The sequence below is a fragment of the Eschrichtius robustus genome, chromosome 4 (assembly GCF_028021215.1).
Source record: "Eschrichtius robustus isolate mEscRob2 chromosome 4, mEscRob2.pri, whole genome shotgun sequence".
NCBI classification, from domain to species: domain Eukaryota; kingdom Metazoa; phylum Chordata; class Mammalia; order Artiodactyla; family Eschrichtiidae; genus Eschrichtius; species Eschrichtius robustus.
The window spans coordinates 99,197,751-99,224,550 of NC_090827.1; the positions used below are offsets into that span (position 1 = coordinate 99,197,751).

General features: G+C 39.2%; 1 protein-coding gene across 1 annotated transcript in view; it reads right to left on the minus strand.

Moving 5' to 3' along the window:
* STIM2 (stromal interaction molecule 2) overlaps positions 1 to 26,800 on the minus strand; it is a 162,784-nt gene that overhangs the window by 80,826 nt on the left and 55,158 nt on the right. The window contains exon 2 of the mRNA XM_068543126.1: positions 22,954 to 23,084. Coding sequence (XP_068399227.1) covers positions 22,954 to 23,084 — 131 coding nt within the window. The remainder of the gene's footprint in view (positions 1 to 22,953; positions 23,085 to 26,800) is intronic.

Below are 26,800 nucleotides of genomic sequence, written 5' to 3' on the forward strand. Positions count from 1 at the left end.
GATAATTAAAGCTATGTGCCTGAATAAAGCTTCCTAGAAAGTGAAAGAAAGGAAAGAGGCCCAAAGACAAAAATTTTATGGGAGACTTCTAGTTTCCGGTTACACATGTAAGGAGTTTGGAAGTTGCCACTCCATCCTAACAAAAAAGCACTATAAAAAGCTGAACAGACTAAAAAATAAATACTCTTCTTAGATCTATAAGAGTGGGGAAGACACAACAAACCGCTGCCCCTAAGCCTGGATAGCTGACAAGCGAATACCAGGAGTCTCAGCTTACCTTTACCGGAAGAGAGACTTAGGAGCAGAAACCGCTGAGGGAAACAGTGCAGGAGTAGGAAAACCTGAACTGTGATAAAAATAAGACAACAGGCCCCAAATGGAGTCACTTTTGCTAAGCTCCACATCGCCAAACCAAGACTTAATACTTAATTACAGTTTTGGCGTCTCCCAGAAATGGAATCTTAAACCAGTAAATCAGGAATGACCTGGTCAGCACTAGTGGGATAATCTGCCTGATAGATCCCAGCCATCCCCTAAAGGAAGGTGACCTTGCCACAGCACAACCAATCTGCTTGTTGCTAGTATAACTTCCTTGTTCCACTCCCTTCTGCCTAGGAAAGCCTTTCATTTTGTACAGCTCCTCGGAGCTCCTTTCTATTTGCTAGATGGGATGCTGCTCGAGTCATGAATCGTTGAATAAAGCCAATAAGATCTTTTAAATTTACTCAGTTGAATTTTGTTTTTGTTTTGGTTTGTGTTTTTTGGCCACACTGAGCAGCTTGCAGGATCTTTGTTCCCCGACCAAGGATCGAACCCAGGCCCCTGAGCGAAAGCACCCAGTCCTAACCCCTGGACCCCCAGGTAATTTCCTGAATTTTGTTTTTTAACAGTATTGGTGGCAGCAGTGGGATCCAAAGGAAACTTCTGATGGCTTTGGGTACAACGAGAAACACAGGCACTAGTACCTGTGAACCCTATGAGTTCTCTTTCTTGCTGTTTCCGAGAGCTATGGGTAAGTTCCTCTCAGTTCTAAGCTCTGCTCTCTTTGCATCAAACTCCTGATCTAACTGGCTTTCCAGTTCAGGGAAGGTCAGCTTGAGCTAGCAGACGGTTCCACTTGGAACCTAAACCCCTAGCCCTTGGTTCAGTCCTCAGATTCAACATTGGAAACTGCAGGTGGTTCAGTCCATAGTTCCCCATTTGACTGGAATCTCAGTCCACAGTCCCCATTTGTTGGGGTCTGCTGTTTCAGTCCTTTCCCCAGTTCCACAATGGGAATTGCTGGTGGTGCCCACAAGGCCTTCTCTTGGCCAGGTTACTGCTGGTCTCTGTTCATGTGAACACGAGGTAAAGGCTGATGCTAATGGTAATCTCAGAAGCCAAAGCCACAAAATTGGTGGTCATGAGTGGAGCACTTAAAAGCTGTTCGAGCACTCACCACTTAAGTCTAGACTCCTGTGTTAAAATTTTAAGTTGGTCACAGAACAGGTTAGATTGGGTCACTAGCCAACCTCAAGCAAATTTCCATGCAAGGAGGTGTATCTAAAATACCACACAACCCCCAACCCAATAGCGCATCCCTCCTAGGTATTAATTTGACTCCATGAGACCCAAAGCTTAGCTAGAGAAACGGGATCCTTAAGTTCCAAAGAGTTGAGTACGCCACCTTCCAGCACACCTGATCATTTTATTTCTAAGAACTGTGGTCCCAGAAGCTGCAGACAACCCAGAATTACAGCGGCCATTATGGGGAACATTCCAATTAGACAAGACCATTCATGTAAGAAGTACACTTGAAAGCAAGGGTTCCCAAGTCAAACAATAGAGATAGGATACCTATTTTAATTGGTATGCAAAAGGCTTCAAAAGGCTTAAAGATTCCAAAAGAGCTTCACTGAAAGATTTGTTGCAAAAGGCTAATGAAAAATTAAATACACAAGAGGTACCTAAAACAAAAGGCAATAACACTGACATGACTCCTACTGCTGCCCTCTGGTCTCCTTTTCCTGAGTACTCACATTCTAATTCTCTATCTGAATTGCCTTTCCACTCTGAGGAGACTATTAAACGGTTACCATTTAAAATAAGACCACCCGAGACTGCAGGCAATCCTCTTCAGGTATCTTTCACTCCTCGGTCAAAGACCATATTAAGGGCCATTGTTAAAGAATTTTCCAAACCCAGGGGGTAATCCCCAAAAGTTTTCTGAAGAATTTAGAGTTCTTATGGGGTCTATGACCTTGTGCTGCCAGATCTTTGGCAGCTTGTGCACATGCTGATAGGACTTGGTGAAGTCCAAAAATGCACGCAAGAAGGAGCATGGCATAACCCCAAGCGTGACATTTGAGATCCTCAATCTTCAACTTGGTCTTCTCCCTTATGGAACAGAAAAAGCTCACAAAATAGCAACCGATCTTTTCAAAGCTATTCCTAGTCTTCCCTGCCTGCACTGATTGGTCATCTACAAAAGAAAGATGAATCTGTGGCAGACTTAAAGCCCATCTGGAACCTCTCTTCCTACAGCATTCTAGGTTCCATACAAAAAATGATGTCACCTAACCTGCTCTAGCTGCCCTATTTGTAAATGGATTATCTCCTGAGATTAGTGGATTAATAAAAAGGCAGAAAATAGGATGGGAAGCCACAGGTCTGATCTGACTGAACTCATGACCACAGCTGAGCACTTGAAAAGAACTTTGGGATAAGACTGTAAACAAAAGTCCGCCAAGCTATGAGCCTTACAGCTACAATAGTTCCAAGGCCAGAAACCAGGAACAATACCTGGGCCTCCCCCACCGTACCCTCCTAGGGGTTCATCATCAAAATGCAGGCCCAGGAATCAGTGTTTCATTTGTAACCAACTGGTACACCAGAAAAAAGATTGTCCTCAAAGGTTTTATGCAAATTCTTCATCACCAGCTTCAATGCCCCCATGCGTACTCCAGAAGGAAGGCCCCCATATGGACCCTTCCTAGAACTGACAAGACTCTGGAATTCTCGAGTAAACTGCTACCAGTAATTCCTGTAGACAGCTGAGGAAAAACTAAAATTAAAATAGATGGAAAACCTTGCCAAATTCTGGTAGATACTGGAGCTACACTCTCTACTTTAAACCCTAGTCTCATAGAACAACAAATAACTCAGAGTGAAAAAGAAGTTTCTACAGTGGGTGTATCTAATAAAACCCAAAGAGAGTTACTATCTCAATCAGTACAGATGCCTCTGGGACCTTTCCCTGAAAAACATTCCTTTTTTGTTATGTGATACAGTTCCAATTAATCTATTCAGTAAAAACTCCCTTTCTAAATTAAAAGGGCTAATACGTTTTGCCTCCAACAGAGACCTCACCTTAGAATTTCCTGACCAATCTGAACCTGATCTTTTACTTACTATCTGTCCTTGATACAGAAGAGAAAGAATTCCAGCAAAAAAGCCCTAAGTTAATCAAGGTTAACAAAAAAATCTGTGGGCTACCTCTAATACTGACACTAGAAGAATAGAATAAAAGTGTAGAACCTATAAAAAATTCAGATACACATATATCTAAACCTCTTTCCAAATTGCTTCAACATCCATTAAAGCCCAAGGCCATACAAGGCCTCACACCAATAATAGAAGACCCAATCACTCCAGGGCTAATCATTCCCTGAACCAGCCCCTGTAACACACAGATCTTGCCAGTCTGTAAAACTAACAGGCAGGGATGGTTATAAGCCCATGACTTGACAGCTACTAATAAGAAAGCTATTCCCCATTTCCCAGTTGTTCCAAACTCAAACACCTTTTTGTCACAAGTTCCACCTGACTCAAAATGGTTGACTGTTGCAGACCTATGTTCACCCTTCTTCAGCACCCCTGTAGACTCCACTCTAACAGTCAATAACTATTTGCCTTCACTTGGAACAATCAACAATATACCTGGACAGTCATACCTCAAGGATTCACTAAGGTCCCTTCTCATTTCTCCCAAGTGCTCCACCAAAGTTTAAGTACCCTCCAGTTCACCAGGAAATCAATCCTTCTGCAGTATGTAGATGACCTCTTTTTATGTTCAGTCACCAAAGAGGCATCCATAAAGGATTCCATTAATTTGCTGCAACAGTTAGCTGAAAACAGAAAGTCTCTGAGGAAAAATTACAATTATCTTTAGACACTGTTCATCACCTAGGTCATAATCTAAGCACTAAAGGAATCTAGCTATCTCCAAAAAGAATTAAATTAATCCAAGAATTTCCTAGGCCCACAGCTAAGCGACAGCTTCGTGGATTCCAAGGTCTGCCTGGCTATTGTGGACTATGGGTTCCTATTCTTCTCTATTAGCTTCCCCACTCTATGAACTTACTAAAAATTCAGCCCCTGAACCCCTTCTTTGGGAAGATAACAAGAGCAGGCCTTCCTAAGACTTAAACAAGGGCTGCAAGAGCTACCTGCCCTACAGCTATCAAACTATTCAAAGCCTTTCACCTTATTTGTGCAGGAACAAGATAACCAAGCCCTGGGAATGCTCATGGGAGACCACAGCAATAAACACAAGCCTATTGCCTATTATAGCATAGAACTCGATTCAGCTGTTTATGCCTATCCCAACTGCCTTAAGGCTACAGGCTACAGCTGCAGCTGCAAAGTTAGTAGAAGCCTCAGAAGCCTAGGAAATGATATTTACTTACAAACTCCACATGCTGTCCAAAGTCTTCTTAATTCTGAATTGACTAAGCATTTCTCTGCAAGCAGTCTAACCTCTTATGAGAGCCTTCTGCTTTCATCACCTAATGTGTTTCTTAAACGTTGCAATGTTCTTAATTCTGCTTCATTACCACCCTGCCTGATCAGAGTGAATCCCATGACTGTGAGATAATAACATCCCATCTCGTGATACCAATTTATGAGATGCTCCTTTGACTAATCCTCATCTAATTTTGTTCGTTGACAGGTCATACTGTAAAAATGAAAATGGGAATTTCCCAGCTGGCTCTGCTGTTACTACTCGACATGAGCTACTTGAGAGGGGAAACCTCCCACAAGCTAAATCAGCCCAACAAGCAGAGCTCCATGCCCTTATCAGAGAATGCCAATTATCAGAAGGACAAATTGTTAATATTTATACTGACAGCTGATGTGCCTTTGGGGTCATCTATGATTTGGGGATGTCATGGAAATAAAGGGGCTTTCTTACCTCCACTGAGACTCCAATCAAAAATGGACAACACATGGACTTCCCTGGTGGCGCAGTGGTTAAGAATCTGCCTGCCAATGTAGGGGACACGGGTTCGAGCCCTGGTCTGGGAAGATCCCACATGCCGTGGAGCAACTAAGCCCCTGCGCCACAACTACTGAGCCTGCGCTCTAGAGCCCGTGAGCCACAACTACTGACCCCACGTGCCACAACTACTGAAGCCTGTGCACCTAGAGCCCATGCTCCACAACAAGAGAAGCCACCGCAATGAGAAGCCCGCGCACCACAACGAAGAGTAACCCCCGCTCACGGCAACTAGAAAAAGCCCGCACGCAGCAGCGAAGACCCAACTCAGCCAAAAATAAATTAATTAATTAATTTTTTTAAAAAAAGGACAACACGTAAATGACCTTCTTACTACCATTCTCTTACTTTCTGAAACTGTATCAGAACTGAGGCTCACACCAAAAGGACTGAACCTGGCTATCAGGGAAATGCCCTGGCTGACTTTCCTGCACAGACAGCAGCAACGGAATCTATAGACTGCAGCACATGTGGATAAAGTCCATTCTGCTTCTGCAAAAGCTGACCCCTTGCTGCCATACTTTTGCCATCCTGATGTCGTTGCAACATGACAACAATCTGCTCCTGAATCAGAGAAACCCAATGGGCAAATAATGGTTGCAAATTAAATGACTAGTTGGGGCTATGGAAACCCAAGATGGCCGCTTGGTTCTTCCGGCTCCCTGACAAACCCCATCTTTCAGTTTTTACATTCCTTTACCCACCACGGTGCAATTAAGATGACTCAAATTATGAATAAACATGAGTGAGGACAATTCTGTAAAACTATGAAAACAGTTTACCACAAAGGTCTGACCCTGTCAGGTCTGCATCCTGGGAAAACTATTTTTTTGTTTCCAGAGGCTTCAAACCTCATCCCTCTGGACCCTTTGAGCACCTGCAACTGGACTTCATTCAACTGCACCTCGAATGAGTTATCAATATGTTCTTGTTACCTTATGTATGTTTTCTGGCTGGGTTGAAGCCTTCCTTTGCCACACGGCTAATGCCCTCACAGTGGCAAAGAAACTGTTAGAAAACGTGTCTCCCATTTGGGTATACCTTCCACAACCTCCAGTAATTACGGAACCCACTTCACTGGGCAAATCATACAAGCCTTAACAAAAACATTGCAAAACTTGCTGAAACTACTGGCCTCCCTTGGCCTAAGGTACTGCCTCTTGGTCTTGCTGACTGTTTGCAGTACTCCTTTTAGGAAACAAACTCACTCCACATGAGCTACTGGTATACAACTTCTTGATCCCTTGTTATCACATGCTAATATGACTACCTACTGTAAGTCTTTAATGTCTTATGCTAAAGCCTATTATCAACAGGTTAAAAAAGCTTTCCCAGATCCCAATTCAAAGGATCCTGTTGGTCACAGTCTGAAGCCTGGTGATCGGGTATTCTGGAAATGTCATCAACCCTTGAGCCCCACTGGAATGGATCTTACCAAGTGCTTCTGACCACTGACACTACTATGAAACTAGAAGGCATTAAAACTTGGGTACACATTTCACAGCTGAAGAAGGCTCCACCTGACATCTGGTCCTGTACAAACACTAGAAACCTCCAAATCAAACTGACTAGGAAGAGAAGTAGCCAACATCGAAGTAGACTGCTTCCACCCAAGATGCTGGGTCAAGACTTCATGCTTTAGCTAAACATGAAACGCTTTCTTCTCTTTCTTTCCTTTACTCTGGCATTGGCCTGGGAAGACAATGCCTCATCTGTAACTCCCAAGCCACTGCTAAGAGAGGTAACCTTTCAAACTGCTAGATTTCTTATCAAATACTCCAATTTATCCATGATGCTAGAGACCCCCTAGTCCTCCCTGTGACCAATTTTTCTTTTATTCCCAATTGTCACCATAAACTATAAAAAAGGAAGGGAGGGAGGGAGGGAAGAACAAACGAACAAATGAACTACAATCAAACCCCGTTGGAAGTCACTTACAGAGTCCCAACTTTTATAGCCAGAACATCCATTGCCTTGTTTTAACCTTTCTCCAATTATAACTGTACTTTCCCAACTAGACACAAATGCCTACATAAATCATGGTACATTTGTACCCCACATTCTTATGATTATGTCTAAATTGGATCTGCCCCCAATCACGAAAAGATCTCACCAGCAGCACCCATCTTTGCAAGGAATTTAGAACTTTTTTTTTTTTTTTTTTAATTTCAGGCTAGGAGATTTACTTCCCAAATGCACTGAAAACCTAACTGACCCAAGGCTTGGAAGAGGCAAATCCAACCATCCCTGTGAATGAACCCATTAACAGTACCAGCTTAGCAGGAGTAGTCTGTGCCCTGACAGGATTTATCTTTGTCTATGGTGGTTATCATTCTCCTTGGACCTATTTATGACTAGATGGCTGGCACACAACTGAGCAATGCCTCTTAAGTGATCTAACTGCATTCCTAACTGTCCACAAAGTGAGACACCTCATTGGTCAACTCCCCTGAATTTATATCAACAAGTAAGAAGGGACCTAACAGGAGGCATTCATGATTCAGGATTTGCTTCCTTTGGCAGGTCCCTACTTCCCTGGTTAGGAGTGAGTACAAATGAGGTTATGATCAGGAACCTCTCCTTAATTCTTGAAGATATTACAGAATCTGCTGCAAAAGCAATAGCTGTCCAAGAAAAATCCTCAACTCTCTGGCCAAAGTTGTTCTTGGTAATGGGATAGCCCTTGATTATCTTTTAGCTGAGCAAGAAGGTGCCTGTGCTGTGGCCAACACCACCTGCTGCACCTGGATTAACACTTCTGAGGAAGCTGAAACTCAGTTATGTAAGATCACTGAACAAGCCACTTGGCTTAAGAAAGTGACTCCTTCAACAGGGTCTTTCTTTGACTTATTTGAATTTGAGTGGTTTTGGTCTTGGGGACCATGGCTCCAAAATGCACTCCAGATATTAAGAATTTTCCTGCTTATAATAACCACAATAGTCTCCCTGGTATGCTGTATTCTCTCAAAAGCTTTAAGTGCATGTTTGCAGCCCCTAACCACCAAACAAATGATCTCCCTAAGCCTGGAATATCAGAAAGGAATGAAGAGAATGACCAACTTAAAAAACATGAACCTGAAGTCATGACCTGTGAATACCACACAGAGGATCAGTAAAAACTGCAAGAACTTCAGAGCAGTAGCTGGCAGTGCCACTAATGCCTTAAATTTTGATCATACCTCTCAGAGGCTGAGAGTCATGATCAAAAGGGGGGAACTGTTAAAGACAGGACAACAGGCCCATAATGGAGTCACTTACGGTAAGCCCCACATCACCAAACCAAGACAATACTTAATTTAATTACAGTTTTTGCCTCTCCCAAGAATGGAACCTTAAACCAGTCAATCAGAAATCACTTGGTCAGCACTACTGAGGTAAGCTGCCCAACAGACCCACAACTGTCCCCTAAAGGAAGGCCACCTTGACACAACCAATCCGCTTCTTTCTTCTGCTCCCTTCTGCCTAGCAGGCTGAACACTGAATAGGTCCATAGGAAAAGTCAGACTAAATTCTTCAGACATGAAAATTAGGGAAAGCCAGAAAACTTACTACTAAAAAAAAAGTAATTGTAAAAATCAATGAAAGGGTCAATGAGTATTATTTTAAGTTAATAAAGAAAATATTGTTAAGTTATAGTATTTCTAAAGAAAAGAGAGACAGGAAAAAATCACTTACTCTAAGAAAAAGGAATAGAAAAATGCCCGAATCTCTGTCATGTTACTAGAAAACAAACTATACCATGTAAAAAGACTAAGACGATAAACTAAACTGAAATAGATCCAACCAAGCTTTACTAACAGAACAAACCTTGGCATAAACTTAGATCAATTTAATAACAACTTAGTAAAGGAGCAAAACAAAGATAAAGATAAGCAGTACAATAGAAAGCAGACTGTGATAAGACACATAGCAAGGTAATTATACAGCCCCATTTGCCAGGGTTACTCCTCATTTACACCTGTTGTCCTGGTATAATTACTAATAGCACCCTCTTTCACTCTCAAAAGTATTCCAGTTTGGATGATGAATTATATGGTCATCCTATCTATAATAACAATATAAGGCAGATGGAGTTAATGTTATAGTAAAGGTACAATTTTACTTAATTCACTTGTGAAATGGGAATAAATAGGTTCTGTACCCACCTTAACTCAGAGACCTTTTACAATATGAAACAATACGTGAAGCGTGCTAAACTCTCAAAAAAAAAAAAAAAAGAATTACATAAATGCAGTGCCATGCTGTGATCCTAAAAACGCCCAGGAAAGGAGGGGGAGGAAAGAGCAGGACTGGCAGTGCAGCCGGGCTGGAGCTGACGGAGTACACACGCAGGTCCCGACGCACACTCCCACGCCGCTGCCCCCTTCCAGCCTGGAACGGTATTTAATACGAAACTCTTTGTAAGGTAAATTAAAAATTAATGGAACAGGAATGGGAAATGGTATTTTTTAATGATTATTATTTGGTACGACTAAGAAAAGCAGATATAATTTGGAGGAAGGGGCTAAAATATGTACCAGTTGAAGCAGGGGTTGTGGTAATTCCCAGAAAGAAGCAAAAGGTCCTGGGTTGAATGTTTCATGGCCATAAAATAATTCAGAAGTTTTTGGCTCTTTATAGACAGAACTCATAACCATAGACTATTCATTCCCAGTTAAGCCAGTTGCATTTAAGAGCATTTATTTGCCATTTGAAACACATCTTTCTACAGAAACTGTTGTGGTATTTAAGTTCCTACAACAAAAGCCTAATATTTAATCTATATATAACTGAACTATGTAGTACCAATGGTGCTCTCGAATGACCCGTGACTAAGGAATCATCAAGAAGAGATTGAAGAAGTAGAGGTGAGACAGTCTGGATGGTAAGAAAAGAGAAAGTCTTCTGGTTTCTACGGTGGTTGCTTTGAAAGAGACGGGGGTATATGAATTGAAATACTCTAGGAGAATTAGTTCTTATCAAATACCTATAAAGAGAAAGATAACAACAGCAGCTGGTAAATGAATTGGAAAAGAAAGAGATAGAGGAGGAAGTCTAGTAAATAGGTACTATAATTGTCAAGGGAAGACATAAGAGCCCAGGTACTCAAGTAAATAAATGCTGAGGCAGGATAGAAAATTTAGAACTTAAGAAATAGTCTAGTTATGTTTATATACTATAAAATGAGATATTTTCTTAATATCCATCCCATTAATTTATACAGTGGTTCTTAACCATTCTAGGCTACAGAACCATCTTACTTTAACAAAAGCAAAGAATCTTCTACCCAGAAAAATACACATATAGCCCTGCTTTATAGTAACTGCAAGTCCATGACCTCTTTAAGGTGGAACTTGGCCAACGTGAAATCGCAAAGTACAGGGGCAGGAAAAAATGTCTTTTGCAAGACCATCACAGTAGCCAAATATAATGCCTGAAGATTATAAAAACTGTTACAAAAGTATAGTGCAAAAACAGCTGTTAAAATTTATTAAAGTACAAAGCAGGCATCAGAATCATGGAAGGACTTGTTAAAACAGATTTCTGGGCCCCACCCCCAAGTTTCTGATTCAGTAGGGCTGGGGGGGGGGGGGGCCTGAAAATTTGCAATTCTAACAAGTTGCTGCTTGTCCCAGAAGCACACTTTGATTTATTCCTTAGAGCAATCTTTCAAAACTACAAAAACTATACCAACTTCTTTTTCATCTACTTCTCTCCCTTAAGGCCCAAAGATTTGGCTGCAGTAATCCACTCTGTCTTATGGGTTCACTGCCTTTCTTTCCTCATTCTGTAGGCTAAATGCAAAAAAAGTATTGAATGGAAGAGTGCCCCAACCTTATTTCTGCCTTACTTCCAAAACCTGCCTACAGCCTCCACATTATTTTGAATAGCTCCAGCCATAGTTAAGAACATGCAAACAGAGAAGAGGTAATAAGCAAAGTGACAAACAGGTATTAGGTACTTAACAGGTTTTGATGTGCTGTAGAGTATCAAAATACTGTACGCAAACCCCAGGAGATGACTTCCTCCTAGGTAAGAGAAGGATGTTTCTTTTCTTTTTTTTTTAATTTTTATTTATTTTTGGCTGCGTTGGGTCTCCGTTGCTGCGCGCAGGCTTTCTCTAGCTGCGGCGAGCAGGGGCTACTCTTCGTGCGCATGTTTCTCATTGCAGTGGCTTCTCTTGTTGCAGAGTACGGGCTCTAGGCACGCGGGTTTCAGTAGTTGTGGCTCATGGGCTCTAGAGCGCAGGCTCAGTAGTTGTGGCGCACGGGCTTAGTTGCTCCGCGGCATGTGGGATCTTCCCGGACCAGGGCTGGAACCCGTGTCCCCTGTGCATTGGCAGGCGGATTCTTAACCACTGCGCCACCAGGGAAGCCCGAGAAGGATGTTTCTTGCACAGACTCCTATTTAAAGGTGTTCAAAATCATTACTTCTTTTATGAGCTCTACAGATCAATAATTAGACACATTCCAAATAAAAATTAAATTTTAAAATTAAATTTTTTAATTTAGAATTTGCAGCTAAAATAAAAAATCATAGGCAAATGTACAGAAAAAGGTATTTTTCAAACAAAGGAAATAAAGTGTAGATTTTAATCATTTCTTTTCTCATCAAAATGATATCTAAATTTTCTGCCTCAGTCATTCCCTACCTTTTTTTCTAAATTAGTATAAATGAGTGTGACCTTTCCTCCATTCTTACAATATCATTTCTTCTAGATATCACAGTATCAGAGCTAATTTCAATCATGAAAGGCAGAGTGGTCATCATAAGAATATCAGTAATTGATGTGCTGTATAGTAGAGACCTGTATACAATGAATGTGGAAATTAGAGAAGAATATTAACATTATCAGTGTTTCTGGAAATTGCTTTTTTGAAAAATTCTCACGGTTGCCTGTTCTTATACAAATGGAATAAAGCCTATGTGTCTCATAACAGACCTTGCTTTACAATTCATTACAGCAATGGTCTCCAAATTCAGTTGCCCAGACCCCATAGGGATGTACAATCTAAATCTAATCCACTTTAGAGGGAGAAAACATTAGAACTTCCATTTATATTTAATTTTATCTCATTTTTAATTTATATTTTCATGAACATTTAAAAAAGACGTAACACTGGTATAAAAGAATGTATATATAGTAAAAATATTTATATACACATACTACTTATATACAGCTATTTATTTATAAATTGTATCAGGGAGGGCATAATGATGGAGATTAATGATACATATTAACACAGAAAAGCAACACAGACTAGAAATCAAGAACATGGGTTCAGTCTGTTCTATCATTTGTAAGCTGGTGACCCTGGGCATTTGCCTCATCTGTCTAAGCCTATTCCTTATCTGCAAATAGATAATTACGGTATATTCTTAGTTCACAGGGTTGCTATGAGGAGTCCATTCCATAGTGTATGCAAAGTGCTTACAGTGTGGAACAAACGGTAAATGCTAAATAAATGTTTTCTGTTATCTTAGTATATAAATCCATAAATACAAGTTTGAGAAGTCCTCCAGTAACAAAACTAAATTAATTCATCATTTCCCAGTTTGGGCCATCTAACCCTTTTTTTTATGGAATAACTATTAACATTCTCTGCTATTCTAGTTGTATGCTATTGCTATTATTTTCCAAAAAGAATTAAAGCCTGTTTTTATGGCATCAAGTTTTTAACTAATTGAACTATGAAACTATGAAAATTTCAGTATACAGGAAAATACCTCAATAATTATAATTTAACAGCAAGAATTCTTTAGTACCTACTCTCTTCACCTTACCTTTGCCCTGCCTGTCCTTTCAGGTGAACGCCAAGTGATCCTTCAGTCAAATAAGTTGTACCGGTACATTTGTGCATGTAAAGTACTACTCAGCAGATAATTTTAATCAAATTTAACATGCTTTAAAATGTTAGACATATCCTAATACAAAGATAAACATGAAAAGTCTTATTGTGGGTCACTTCCAAAGCAAAGCCTTTTGAAGGAAGTTATGTAACTTTACTGCTTTTATACTTTATAATTCCATGGCTTGAGAATTTCCCATCAAATCTCTCTAGCAGAGTACAAAAACAAACCATGGTAAGCAGCCTCTAAAATGGCTCATAATGATCCCCACATTCTCTTATTTGTGCTCCTGTGTAACTGCCTCCCCTTGAGTATCAGCTGGACCTAGCAACTCACTTCCAACAAACAGAATACGGCAAAAAGTGATGAAACATCACTCCCAAGATGAGGTTACAAAAAGACTTTGACTTCCATGTTGTCCTTTCCCTCCCTCTCTCTCTCTCTCTCTCCCTCCCCCCATGCTCCCCCCGCCCCCTTCAGCCCCTCTCACTCAGGGAAGACCACTGCCCTATGGACAGGGGCATGTGGCAGAAGACTGACATCTGCAACCAGCAACCAGTGAGGACCTGTGGAGCCAACAGCCACATGAGTAGGCCTTGAAGTGGCTCTTCCCCAAATCAGGCCTTGAGATGACTGCAATACCAGCTGACATCTTAACCGCAGCTAGTGAGAGGCCCAGAGCCAGAAGAGCCAGCTAAGCTGCTCCTGGATTTCGAACCCACGGAAACTGTGAGATGATAAAACCGTGAGTGGCTTAGTAAACCACTAAGTTGGGAAGAATTTGTTACACAATAATAGATAACTAATACCTAAGTTGAAATTTTAACTTAAAAAACTTCAGTAAAGCATAGACACAGTTATTCCTTTAGAAACAATACTCCATGTAATTCAAAACTCAGTGATCCTTTTTTAAAATGTATTTTCTACTATTTTTTTCTAACCCTACTTTTGCCTGTTTTCTTAAGTGACTCTCCTTGTTTCAGACAGATTCATCTGTTTGGTTAAAACTAAGTTTTCTGAGAAGTGTACAGAGAAATGATGACAAAGGTGTCTTTCAGGCAGAATAGCTAATATAAGAAAAACAAATACCAGGTACAACCAGATTTTTCACATAAGTTGGCATTAAAGTTGGTTTTGTATACATATGTATACAAAACCAACTGATAACAAACACTCTAAAACTATTTGGAATCACATAAATGAACGGGAAGAATGGATAAAAAGGAAGAAAAAGTAGAAAAAGAGGAAGAAACCTTTTAAAATATAAAAGAAAAAGGGGGAAAAATAAAAACAGAAAACAAAGTTCATACACACTAGGAACTATAATAAAGCTTCCAGTCACGAAGTAGGCAATAACAATGTCAATTCTCACTGCCTCCTACTGCTGTGCTCAGGGCCACAAAACCATTCAATACTCTCATTTAAATTATTTGCTAATCAAGTACCTACACTGTCCAAAATATCTTCAATATTGACAGAACAGGCAAACTTACCTATAATCAACAACTCAATCTAAGCAGGTCACAAATTCAGCATACACTGACATCTAATCTTCTAGATCTTGCGTCAGAAGACAATGACCTAGAGAGCAAAAGCTGCATATCCTGTTCCTAATCTGAAACACCCCTAGTCCTCCAATTTCAATTGTAGAATAGCTCTGGAAAATTGCCAGATATTTATTCTCTTACTTGTCCAAGCACTGCAAACAGTCCACACTTTGTTACCTTCTTAATGAGGCCTGCTGTGACCATCCTATTTAAAATTACAGCCTTCCATTATCTACCTGTCCTGATCCCCTTTCCCCTGCTTATTTAGTTTTTTGTTTAGTCTTGTTTTGTTTAGTCTTGTTTGCTTAGTCTTGTTTAGTTTTGTTTTGTTTAGTCACAAGCCCCAACAGAATGTTAGCCTAAGGGCTTGAAGATGTATATGAGATTTGTGTCTGTTTTGTTCCTGATATATTTCAAGATCTATTTGAGTATCTGGCATGGAATAGATCCTCAAATATTAGCTCAATATCAAATGAATGAATAAACTAGAAAAGTAAATACTTTCTCATATGACCAAAAACAATAGGTACTAAAGAGAAAAAAATTAAGCTTCCATCCAGCATTTTCAAATGCTAAATATTTTGCTAAATTTTTTAAAAAGCAATATTTCCATTCAAAAATCACAAGAAATTAAATAAGTATTTTTAAACTTCTAAGGTTTCCTATTAAATTCATGAAGTTTCCTAATGATGGCTACTAGAGACCTATAACAGTATTAATATTCACGTCTTTAAAAAAAGAGACACTGGGCTTCCCTGGTGGCGCAGTGGCTGAGAGTCTGCCTGCCAATTCAGGGGACACGGGTTCGAGCCCTGGTCCGGGAGGATCCCACATGCCGCGGAGCGACTGGGCCCGTGAGCCACAACTACTGAGCCTTCGCGTCTGGAGCCCGTGCTCCGCAACAAGAGAGGCCACGAGAGTGAGAGGCCCGCGCACCGCGATGAAGGGCGGCCCCCGCTCGCCGCAGCTGGAGAAAGCCCTCGCGCAGAAACGAAGACCCAACACAGCCAAAAATAAATAAATTAATTAATTTAAAAAAAAAAAAAAAAGAGACACTTTAACAAGAAATACAAATCAAGATGTAGCGATAATGAACTGAAGGCACCAAACTGGTCCAAGAACTACAGAATTAAAAACCCATTCTCTTAAAGCCTGCAACACACTATAGTCTCTAAGATCAGTCCTGTCCAATATAAATAAATTGTGATCTACATATGTGATTAAAAATTTCCTAGGAGTCACATTAAAAAGTAAAAAGAGGGGCTTCCCTGGTGGCGCAGTGGTTGAGAATCTGCCTGATAATACAGGGGGCACGGGTTCAAGCCCTGGCCTGGGAAGATCCCACGTGCCGCGGAGCAACTGGGCCCGTGAGCCACGATTGCTGAGCCTGCGTGTCTGGAGCCTGTGCTCCTCAGCAGGAGAGGCCGCGATGGTGAGAGGCCCGCGCACCGCGATGAAGAGTGGCCCCCGCTCGCCGCAACTGGAGAGGGCCCTCGCGCAGAAGCGAGGACCCAACACAGCCAAAAATAAATAAATAAATAAATAAATAAATTTAAAAAAAAAAAAAAGTAAAAAGAAACAAGTGAAATTAATTTTATATTATATTTCATGTAACCCAGTATGCCCATAATATAATCATTTCCAACATGTAAACAATATTTCAATATTTATGTAAATCTTCAAAATTTGAAGTGCATTGTACACATATAACACACCTCAATTTTAAGTGCTCAATAGACAAATATTGCTAGTAGCTACCATATTGTACAATGGATTTCTAGATTCTTCTGGGTACTAATAAAATATAGAAGCATACTATATTTGCTTTTAAATATTCATATTAAAAGAAACAGAAAGATATCTTCTAACATTTTTAAACATTAAAGTTCACCTATTATACTGATAGAATTCTAAGTTCTTTTAACATAAGTTTTACTTTTTAACATAAAGTTATTATTTTTTTATTACAAAATATTTGGAATTCCACTGAAATTTAAAAGACTCAATAAGAATTCCATTGAAGTATAAATTATACAGCCATGCGCGCTTACTTTGTTTGGCACAGTGATAATGATACTACTTCACACATTTGAGCATTTACTATCTGATGATGAGGTAAAAAGATTAAAATAACTTGCAATTCTAGGAATTATTATGCAATCAAATACATTCAAGTAGGCTGTCAAATATCTGCATAAGCTTACTTAATACCTCTCTGTCTATATATTATACACAATTGCAACAGATCCTTCTCTTGAAGGTATTTTTAATAATTAAAAAATATGAATTTTTGCTATTTTTTCCATATTTAAATATTTTTTAAGTTGTGATATAATAAGAAATATATTTGGTCTTTATCCCTGGTTCCTAGCACAGAGCTCTTAAAAGCCTTGGAATTTCCTCAGTTGATAGTGTCCTTTCCTCCTTTAATCACCCCTGAGTTCATGCTAATGAGATGACTAAGGGTGGGGCCCCTAGATAGCCTCAGGATGGGGCTGATCACCAGAAAGACCAAGTGATCAGAGAATTGGAAATTTCAGTCCCAGCTACCTGACCTCTGGGAAAACTGAGCTCTGTAAAAACTCTTGAACTTAGAGATTCAGAGAGCTTCCCAGGTTGGTGAATATATCAAGGTGTGGGAGGTGCTGGGAGGGCGGCATGGCCAGAGAGGGCATGGAAGCTCCATGCGCCTTCTACCATACCTTGTCCTATACATATACAGCACTTGGCTGTTCCAGAGTTATATCCTTTTTAATAAACCAGTAAACATAAGTAAAGTGTTCTCCTGCGTTCTGTGAGCCATTCCAGCAAATTTTCTTTTTTTTTTTTACTGAAGTACAGTTGATGTACAATATTATATAAGTTACAGGTATACAATATGGTGATTTGCAATTTGTAAAGGTTATACTCTATTTATAGTTAGTATGAAATGCTGGCTATATTCCCTGTGTTGTACAGTATATCCTTGTAGCTTATTTACTTTATATATAATAGCTTGTACCTCTTAATCTCCTACCCCTGTATTGCCCCTCCCCTCTTCCCTCTCCCCACTCGTAACCACTAGTTTGTTCTCTATATCTGTGAGTCTGCTTCTTTTTTGTATTATTCACTAGTTTATTTTTTAGATTCCACATATAAGTGCTATCAAACAGTATTTTCCTTTCTCTGTCTGGCTTATTTCACTTGGCATAACACCCCTCCAAGACTATCCATGTTGCTGCAAATGGCAAAATTTCATTCTTTTTATGGCTGAGTAGTACTGTATTTATGTACCACATCTTCTTTACCCACTCATCTGTTGATGGATGCTTAGGTTGCTTCCATATCTTGGCAATTGTAAACAATGCTAGCTGCTATGAACACTGGGGTGCACGTATCTTTTTGAATTTGTGGGGGTTTTTTGTTTTTTTCAGATACATACCCAGCAAATGTTCAAACTTGAGGAAGGAGCCATGGGAACCCCAAATTTATCACCAGTCAGTCAGAAATTCAAAAACATAACCAGAGGCTTGTGACTGGGATCTGAGGTGAGGGCAGTATTATGGGACTGAACCCTTTAACTTGTGGGATCAGGGAGAGAGCATCAGAATTGAATTGAATTGTTGGAAATGCAGTTGGTGTTGGAAAACTGAAGAACTGGTTGGTGTCAGAAAATACCCCAGAGTAGTAATATTTATAACTTGATATATCAATTAATAACAAAAGTAATTTTATTATGTAGATTTTTAATATAAAGAATCTAGCCTTATTCTAGGCTCAGAATTAACCAATCTTAATCAGTTAATTTGTAACTTCTGAAATGTGGCTACCTAAAACTATTCCAGCTTTAAAAAGTGAAAGTGCACACCAATCTTTTCAAACATTTTATAATACTAAACTCTTCAAGTTAACCATATCCGCCTGCCAATGCAGGAGACACGGGTTCGAGCCCTGGTCCAGGAAGGTCCCACATGTGGCGGAGCAACTAAACCCGTGCACCACAACTACTGAGCCTGCGCTCTAGAGCCCGCAAGCCACAACTACTGAAGCCCGTGTGCCTAGAGCCCATGCTCCGCAACAAGAGAAGCCACCACAATGAGAAGCCCCCGCGCTGCAACAAAGAGTAGCCCCTGCTCGCCGCAACTAGAGAAAGCCTGAGTGCAGCGACGAAGATCCAACACAGCCAAAAAAAATAAATTGAATTATAAAAAAAATAATAATAATCCCTCTGAATTAATATATTTCTTAACCTAAAACAATGCTAAGCAATGAGTAGTTCCTCAGAAATACCAAAATCAAAGGAAAACTTAGCACCATCAGTGTAATAACTTAAAATTATAACCTTTCAACACAGTACAAGAATTAGTGTTGTAAATTATCTCCAGTCTAATTGATGGACAGAATTATGAAACTGCACAGAGTATTCATCTACTAAACACTACACTCTCTCTGAATTGACATGGAATTTGATCAAACTAATACCGTAAATGACTAAGAAAATGTACAACAATAATTTCAGGAAATCTATTTAGTCTAGAGAATAATTTCCTCTACAAAGAGTATCAAATATATGAACATAAAATTCTACTGACTCCATAATTCATATGGATAGTAATAATTTATGGAGTAAATGGAATTTATGTTAGAATATTTGATATTCAAAATCTTAAGCAACTATATTAGCAACTAAGTAAACACCTTAGACAATCTTGGGAGGATTAGAAAGAACAATTCATCACAAACAATTCAGAGTATTACTTCTAAAAAGTAGTTTTATAGCTTGATTTTATTGTGTGTATGTGTGTGTTTGTACTGGAAGAAAGAGAAGGAATGGTGATGATGTTGAGAGAATGAATTACTCAGTATAATAAAGTGACCCTCAATAAATGACAACTACTTTGTTATATTCCTGTAAGTAAAACTCCTAATAATCATCAACTTCATTTCATTTACTCTACTTTACGACCAACAGAATATATTTACATATTTCGAATACTTTTTAAGTTGGAAACAATGTAAAATAGGACTATCCTGTCATCTGCAGTTCTAAAAATGAAAGAAATAAATTTGACTATTTTGAACTGAAAGCCATGATTTTGGTATTAATAGAACTGAACTCTAATTAAAATGATTTAACCACAATGAGAAGAGATTATCTCAGTAAGCATGAATCAGCTGATGCAGAGATAGTAAAAAAACAAAAAGACTAAAGAGTTAATATCTGATCTAATAAGTACTAAGAAATCACTGTTAAATTTCTTAGCTAGAGAAAGACACTCTCAAAGTGATATGCATGATGATTAGAGAGGAAAAATTTAGAGGTAATAATCTAGGCATAAGATAATAAATACCTAGATTAAAATGGAATAAGTAAATAACTAAAACAGGTAAGTGAAAAAGGAAGAAAAAGGAATAAATTCTAAGAACACAAAATTTTATTTATAGCAGGGGTTGGCACACTACAGACTGATGCCTGTCTTTGCAAACAAAGTTTTATTGGAACACAGCCATGACCATTAGTTCATATACTGTCTATGGCTGCTTGGCACTACAATGGGAGAGTTAAGTAGATCCAACAGAGATCATACGGCTCACACAAATCTAAACTATTTACTAGCTGGCCTATATTCGTTTCCTATGGCTGCTGTAACAGTACCATAAACTGAGTGGCTTAAAATAACAGAAATTTATTCTTTCACGGGTCTGGAGGCTATAAATCTAAATAAAGTGTCAGCAGGGCCATGCTCTCTGAAAGGCTCTAAGGGAGAATCTGTTTCATGCCTTTCTCTTGGCTTTTGGTGTCACCAGCAATCCTTGTCATTCCTTGACTTGTAGCTGCATAACTCCAATCTCTGCATCCACTGTCACATGATCATCTTCTCCCCTGTGTCTGTCTGTCCACATGGTGTTCTCCTCTCTTACAAGGACACCAGTCATATTGGATTAAGAGCCCATGCTACTCCAATATACGCTCCTCTTAAATAACTACATGCGAAATAAACTTATTTCCAAATAAGGTCACATTATGAGGTAGTGGAGGTTAGGACTTCAAAATATTTTTTTTGGGGGGGGGGGGGAACATATTTCAACACATAATTTGGCGCTTTACAGAAAAAGTCTGCCAACTCCTAATTTAAAAAAGTAAAAACTGGTACTGGGGGCTTCCCTGGTGGCACAGTGGTTGAGAGTCTGCCTGCCGATGCAGGGGACACAGGTTCGAGCCCTGGTCTGGGAAGATCCCACATGCCGCGGAGCAACTAGGCCCATGAGCCACAACTACTGAACCTGCGCGTCTGGAGCCTGTGCTCCGCAACAAGAAAGGCCACGATATGGACTTCCCTGGTGGCGCAGTGGTTGAGAATCTGCCTGCCAATGCAGGGGACACGGGTTCGAGCCCTCGTCTGGGAAGATCCCACATGCCGCGGAGCAACTAGGCCCGTGAGCCACAATTGCTGAGCCTGCATGTCTGGAGCCTGTGCTCCGCAAGAAGAGAGGCCGCGATAGTGAGAGGCCCGTGCACCGCGATGAAGAGTGGCCCCCACTTGCCGCAACTAGAGAAAGCCCTCGCACAGAAACGAAGACCCAGCACAGCCAAAAATAAATAAATAAATAAGTAAATAAAGGAGTTCCTTTTAAAAAAAAAAAAAAACTGGTACTTCCTTAGTGGCACAGCGGTTAAGAATCCACCTGCCAACACAGGTGACACGGTTCAAGCCCTGGTCCAGGAAGATACCACATGCCACATAGCAACGAAGTCCATGCACCACAACTACTAAGCCTGCGTTCTAGAGCCCATGAGCCGCGAGCCACAACTACTGAGCCCATGTGCCACAACTACTGAAGCCCGCGCACCTAGAGCCCGTGCTCCGCAACAGAAGCCACCGCAATGAGGAGCCCGCGCGCTGCAATGAAGAGTAGCCCCCGCTCGCCACAACTAGAGAAAGCCCGCGCATAGCAACAAAGACCCAACGCGGCCAAAACTTAAAAATAAATAAAATAAACTTTAAAAAAATAAAATAAAAGAGTAAAAACTGAGGAGAAGTAGGTCCACAATTGCCATTGAACAGTGAGGGATTTCAAAGAGAAGATCTGGGATTTTGCTTTAGATAAACTAAGCTGAAAACAAAAGAGCCCTCAAAAGATGTCAGGCAGAAAGCAATATATGTAGGTCAGAATCTGGACTGGCTTAGAGATGGAGGAATCAGGAGTAACCTAAAAATGGGTGAGCATTCTCAAGGTAAATGTTTTATACAGCAGGTCAAAAATTGATCTTTAGAGAATGTTTCCGTTACATAACAATGTGATTAGATAAAAATGTGATGAGAGGATGTCACTGTTATACAACATTAGATAATAATGTAGAAAATAGTGTAATTTAGTATTACGTAAACTGAAAGAGAAGCATCTCAACAGTGACGAATACAACAAAAAGGGTGAAAAGAACTAAAAAATGACCAGGGAATTTGGCTAGAATGAGACCATAGTCAAATAAAGAAAACAACCTCTAAGAAGAAAACTAAAAGGGACACTAGACAGGGGTAAGATGAGAATGCTTAAGAAATAAAGCGCTATTTATTTGTATGGTGAGTACTGTAGATTAGGACATTGGTGACCCCCAGTAAACCACATCTCCTGGTATTCATATCCTTGTATAATCCTTTCCCACACAGACTCTGAGCTCAGCCAAATAACTTGCTTTAAGCCAATTTGATATTAACAGGCATTGGCAAGCAAGGGCATGATAAGCACTTTCACATGGGAACTTGTTTTCTTGGAACACTGCCACCTGGAAGCTGGATGCCATGCTGTAAGGAAGCTTGAGCTAGACTCCTGAATGATAAGAGACTGGATGGAGAGAGACTCTGATGGAAAAGAGGTCATCTGAGATATTCCAGCCCAGCAGAGCTGGCAACTGAATGCAACTGCCACAGTGACCTCAGGCCATAACTACAGGAACAGAAAAAGTGCTCAGCAAAGCCCAGTCAACGCAGAGGATCAGGAGAAATAACAAAATGTTGCTGTTTTAGGCCACTAAATTTTGTGGTGGTCTGTAAAGCAGCAATAGATAACTGATATAGTCAGAATAGGACATATGTTGAGAAACCCAAGTACACAAGACTGGGAATTCTTATAAACCTGAGAAGACTTGTATAGACGTGAAAAAAAAGAAAAAAGAAAAACCATGTAAATACAAAGGGTAAAATTAAAATGTAAAGAGAAAAACTAAACATGATGAAGATGAAGGAGTTGAGTCATACAAGGAATAATGGGAAAATTTAAGACTAAAAACTTGGTCATTCTGTTTTAAGAGAATACCAGGGAAAAAGGGTTTCCACCTACTTCATCACTTTCATCTACTTCAATTCCACCATCTTTGTCATCATCCATTTGTTTATGTATTGTTTGAAGAGCTTCCAGACTAAATCTATCTTCTTCTGTGAAGCATGGTGGACTCAGTGACATGCAGGGATCTGAAATAGAACAAAGGGCAATTACTAACTTGTAATCCCCAAACACAGGCTATAGTCAAGAGAATGTAATTTAAAGCAAAACCAACAAATTAAATTTCAGACTAAGTCAAACTAAGAGGCTTTAAGACATCTAGTAGGGTATTCTTCACATCAAAAGTATAATATATGAACACACTGACTAAAAATAAATAATTCAATTTAATTGATATTAGTCAACTAAAACCAGTACTAAATTCAGGTTGTGTACATTCTTCCACATCTTTAACCATTTTCTTCTTATCCAGCTCATTATATTCATAAATTATTCCTCCCCCAAAACAGATAAACCCCCTCCTTTAAAAAAAAAAAAAAAACTAAAAATCACAGAGTACAAGGTGCTATTTTTGTATAGTCCAGTTTAAAACATAAGTCCTAGGGAAACATCACAAAGAATACAAGAAAAAGAAATGCAGACTCTTCACATGATCCTTAGACATGTTTTTATCATTTTTCTATCTAACAGAATCCAAGAGTCCACCATATGACTTTTTAAAATATAATGTATAACTTCTTAGATTCAACAAGGAAAAACTGAATTTTTAAAAATCTTGTTCTTCATGTTTTTCTTAACATACATTTATTGGCTAAACCTTTTCCTATGAAAAATGAGTGAATCCTCACATTTAGGTTGTCAAAAACCAACAATTTAAAGAGAATGTGGGGTTTTTCATGGCTTAAAATGAGATTAATAAAAATTACCTCCTGTTGACTCAACCAGTAAACAGTCTACATACCAAAATGGAAAAGTACTGCCAAAACTTCACTCACACCCAATCTGGCTGACTGCTGGATTGACAAATTCCAGGAACTGACTTCCACCAGGTCACTAAAATAATATCCTTTTAAAACATCATCAGATCCACGTGTATTTCTAGGAACAGTATGGTCTTAAAGTTTAAAGTGGTTATTAGCATAACAGAAGGGTTAGCCACAGTTTGGCTATCTCCTCAACAATAGTTAAAAATCTAGTTTATCACCTGGTCCTGTTAACTGACTGTGGACAAATCACTTGTCCTTGTATCTTAGTTACCTCTCTAAAATAAAGCAAGTAGACTAGATGTTTACTAAGCTCTATTGCAGCCATAATGGCCTAAGAATATCTAATTCTGCACTTAGGAAAAAAAATTACAAGAAAAGAAGCCAGTCCTGGAGACCAACTAATAATTCTCTAAAAAAAAAAAAAAAAACAATTTAAGCCTATATTACCTGCATGTTCTATTTATAGACCATTTTGGCAATTTAACATTTCTAATAGTTGTAAGTTTTTAATCTGAAACTTAATTTTGATTCCTTTAATTTTAGAAGGGAAGGAAACAGAAAAGGAAACTCTCTAAAAATGAAATTATAAGTTATGTGACATAAATATGTGTATAAATATTCAAAACTTTGATTAAGATTTGCTAAAATTTAAGAACTTACAGGCATAATGGTCAATTATGATCCCTAATTCACAAGACATCCAGAACCCTGATATGCCCACAAGTTATTCTGAATGGATGCAAAATAAAATATAAGCTCTCAGGTATCACAACAACACATGGTGTGAAGAAGATGTGTATACAACGTGCTACTGCCTCCAGCAGACATTTTTTAACACATATTTATTTTGCTAACCAACATATGAAGTGAAAGTTATTACAACTAGTGCAATAAGGAAAGGCTCAGCATCACTCACTCTGATTAAATAGGCTTTGTTGTCAAACTCTCTAAGCGAAGTCAACAGTGAGGACGGCAGAAACATTAAAAAGCTTGAGAGAAAATTAGGAGGAACATATGATCTGGAAAAAACTCATATATAAACAAAATGGGTAGTTTTTTACTTAAATTAACTTAGTTAATAAAACACTATCTCTTAGGGTCTACTTCTGGATGTAACTTCTCCATGAAGAATTTCATAAATACTAGGCTCCTAGTGAGTACTTCTTTCTCTGAACACCATTCCATACATTCAACAAATATCTATTGAGCACCTACCATGTGTCAGGCATTAGAAATACCACAGTAAACAAAAGAGGTAAGAATTCCTCATAAAACTTACATTCTAATGGAGGAGATGAGCATAATAAGATAAATAAAAGGCATAGCATGTTAGTAGTGGTAAATATTAAGGAAAAACAGAGCAAAAAGCAGATAATGAAATGCCAAGGGATTTGAAATTTTCAACTGTATCTTTATTCTCAAATCATCCTTTAATGTTGTACTTTTAATTAACCTTTAATTGCTTAATGTCATTTTGTCCATACAACTAAGCTTATGAAAAGCGCAGGGACCATGTTATTCCATTTCTCACATGCTCATAATACCCAGGACTTAGCTGGGCACAATCTGGACCTCTGATAAATTCTGTTACTTCATACATTAACTAAATCACAAAATTCTAGGCTTCCATACTGTGCTAACCAGTGAGAGGCATTAGAAATTAAAGAGATAATAGAGTATCCTGTACTCGAAAAAGCTCACAGTCTAGGGAGGAAGAAGGCACGTTATTGGGTTAGGTACCACTGAGAACATTAATTGTAGGGCGTTATGAGAGCATGGAGAAAGGGCACCTAATCCAGATTGGGAAAGCGAAAGTCAGAAGTTTTCTAGAGGTAACCGTGGGGAGTTTTAAAGGACCTGTAGTTGATGACCTTGGGAAGGAGAGAAAAGCATGCCTGGAAAAAGAAACATCATATGTTCAGTGGCATGAAAAGAACATGAAACACTCAGAAAAATGCAACTGGTTAATATGTCTGGTACAGATAATATGTGGGTGGAAGAAAAAAAAAAAGAGGAGATTGGTAAGAAGGGGTCAAATCTCTGAAAGTGGTTTTCCATACTAAGGAATTTGGATTTTTATCCTGAAAACTGAGAAGCCCATAAGGGATTTCAAGGAGAGAACCAACACAAACAGATTCATTAGAAAGACCATTCTGGTGACAGTGGAAAATAGACAAGATGGAAGCAAGACTGGGAGCCACAGCAGTGGGGAAGTGCTTCAGGAATCCTGGCCGCACCCAACAGTCCATGCCCCCAAGGAATGGAGGAGGTAAATGATGAAGGCTGCTCTAAGGCTTGGTGTTTTGCCAAGTTGGAACAGCAGAAGAAAAGGAAAAACAGGGGTTGAGGATATGGCAAGAGTGATCCACTTCTCCACATAAAATTTTATTTCCTTTTGGTACAGTGACTTAAGGCCTAGAAATCTTAGAATAGTTGTGAATTCTGAACTCCATTACCTGTTCTAAGGTCTTTTTCACTTTTTCTCAGTTGTTTCCATTCTAGGTTACTTTAGCACAAGTGATCATTTTTAACTGACCTAAATTTCTTTTAAAATATACAAAATGATATAAAAGAACTGTACATATAATGAATCAGGTATAATGGTTTCAAAGACAACTGCTAAAATACCAAAATCAGTCTCCTTTGCCAACATCTTACAGACATCTATCTTAGCTACCCAAAATGCACTATGTACTCCATAGCCAGAACAGGTTTCTCATCTAAACAGAATTCACTTGTTCATTTAAACATGATATGGAGTGCCTGTCATGTGCCAGGCCCTGTACTTGGTGCTGGACACCCAACTAAGACAAATTTCCTCCCCTTGGTGCCCTCCCCTTGTGTTAAATGCAACATGATGGGATGTATCTTTCTAGCATTATTATGCTGAGCATTCCTTTCTTTTCTCTGGATCAAGA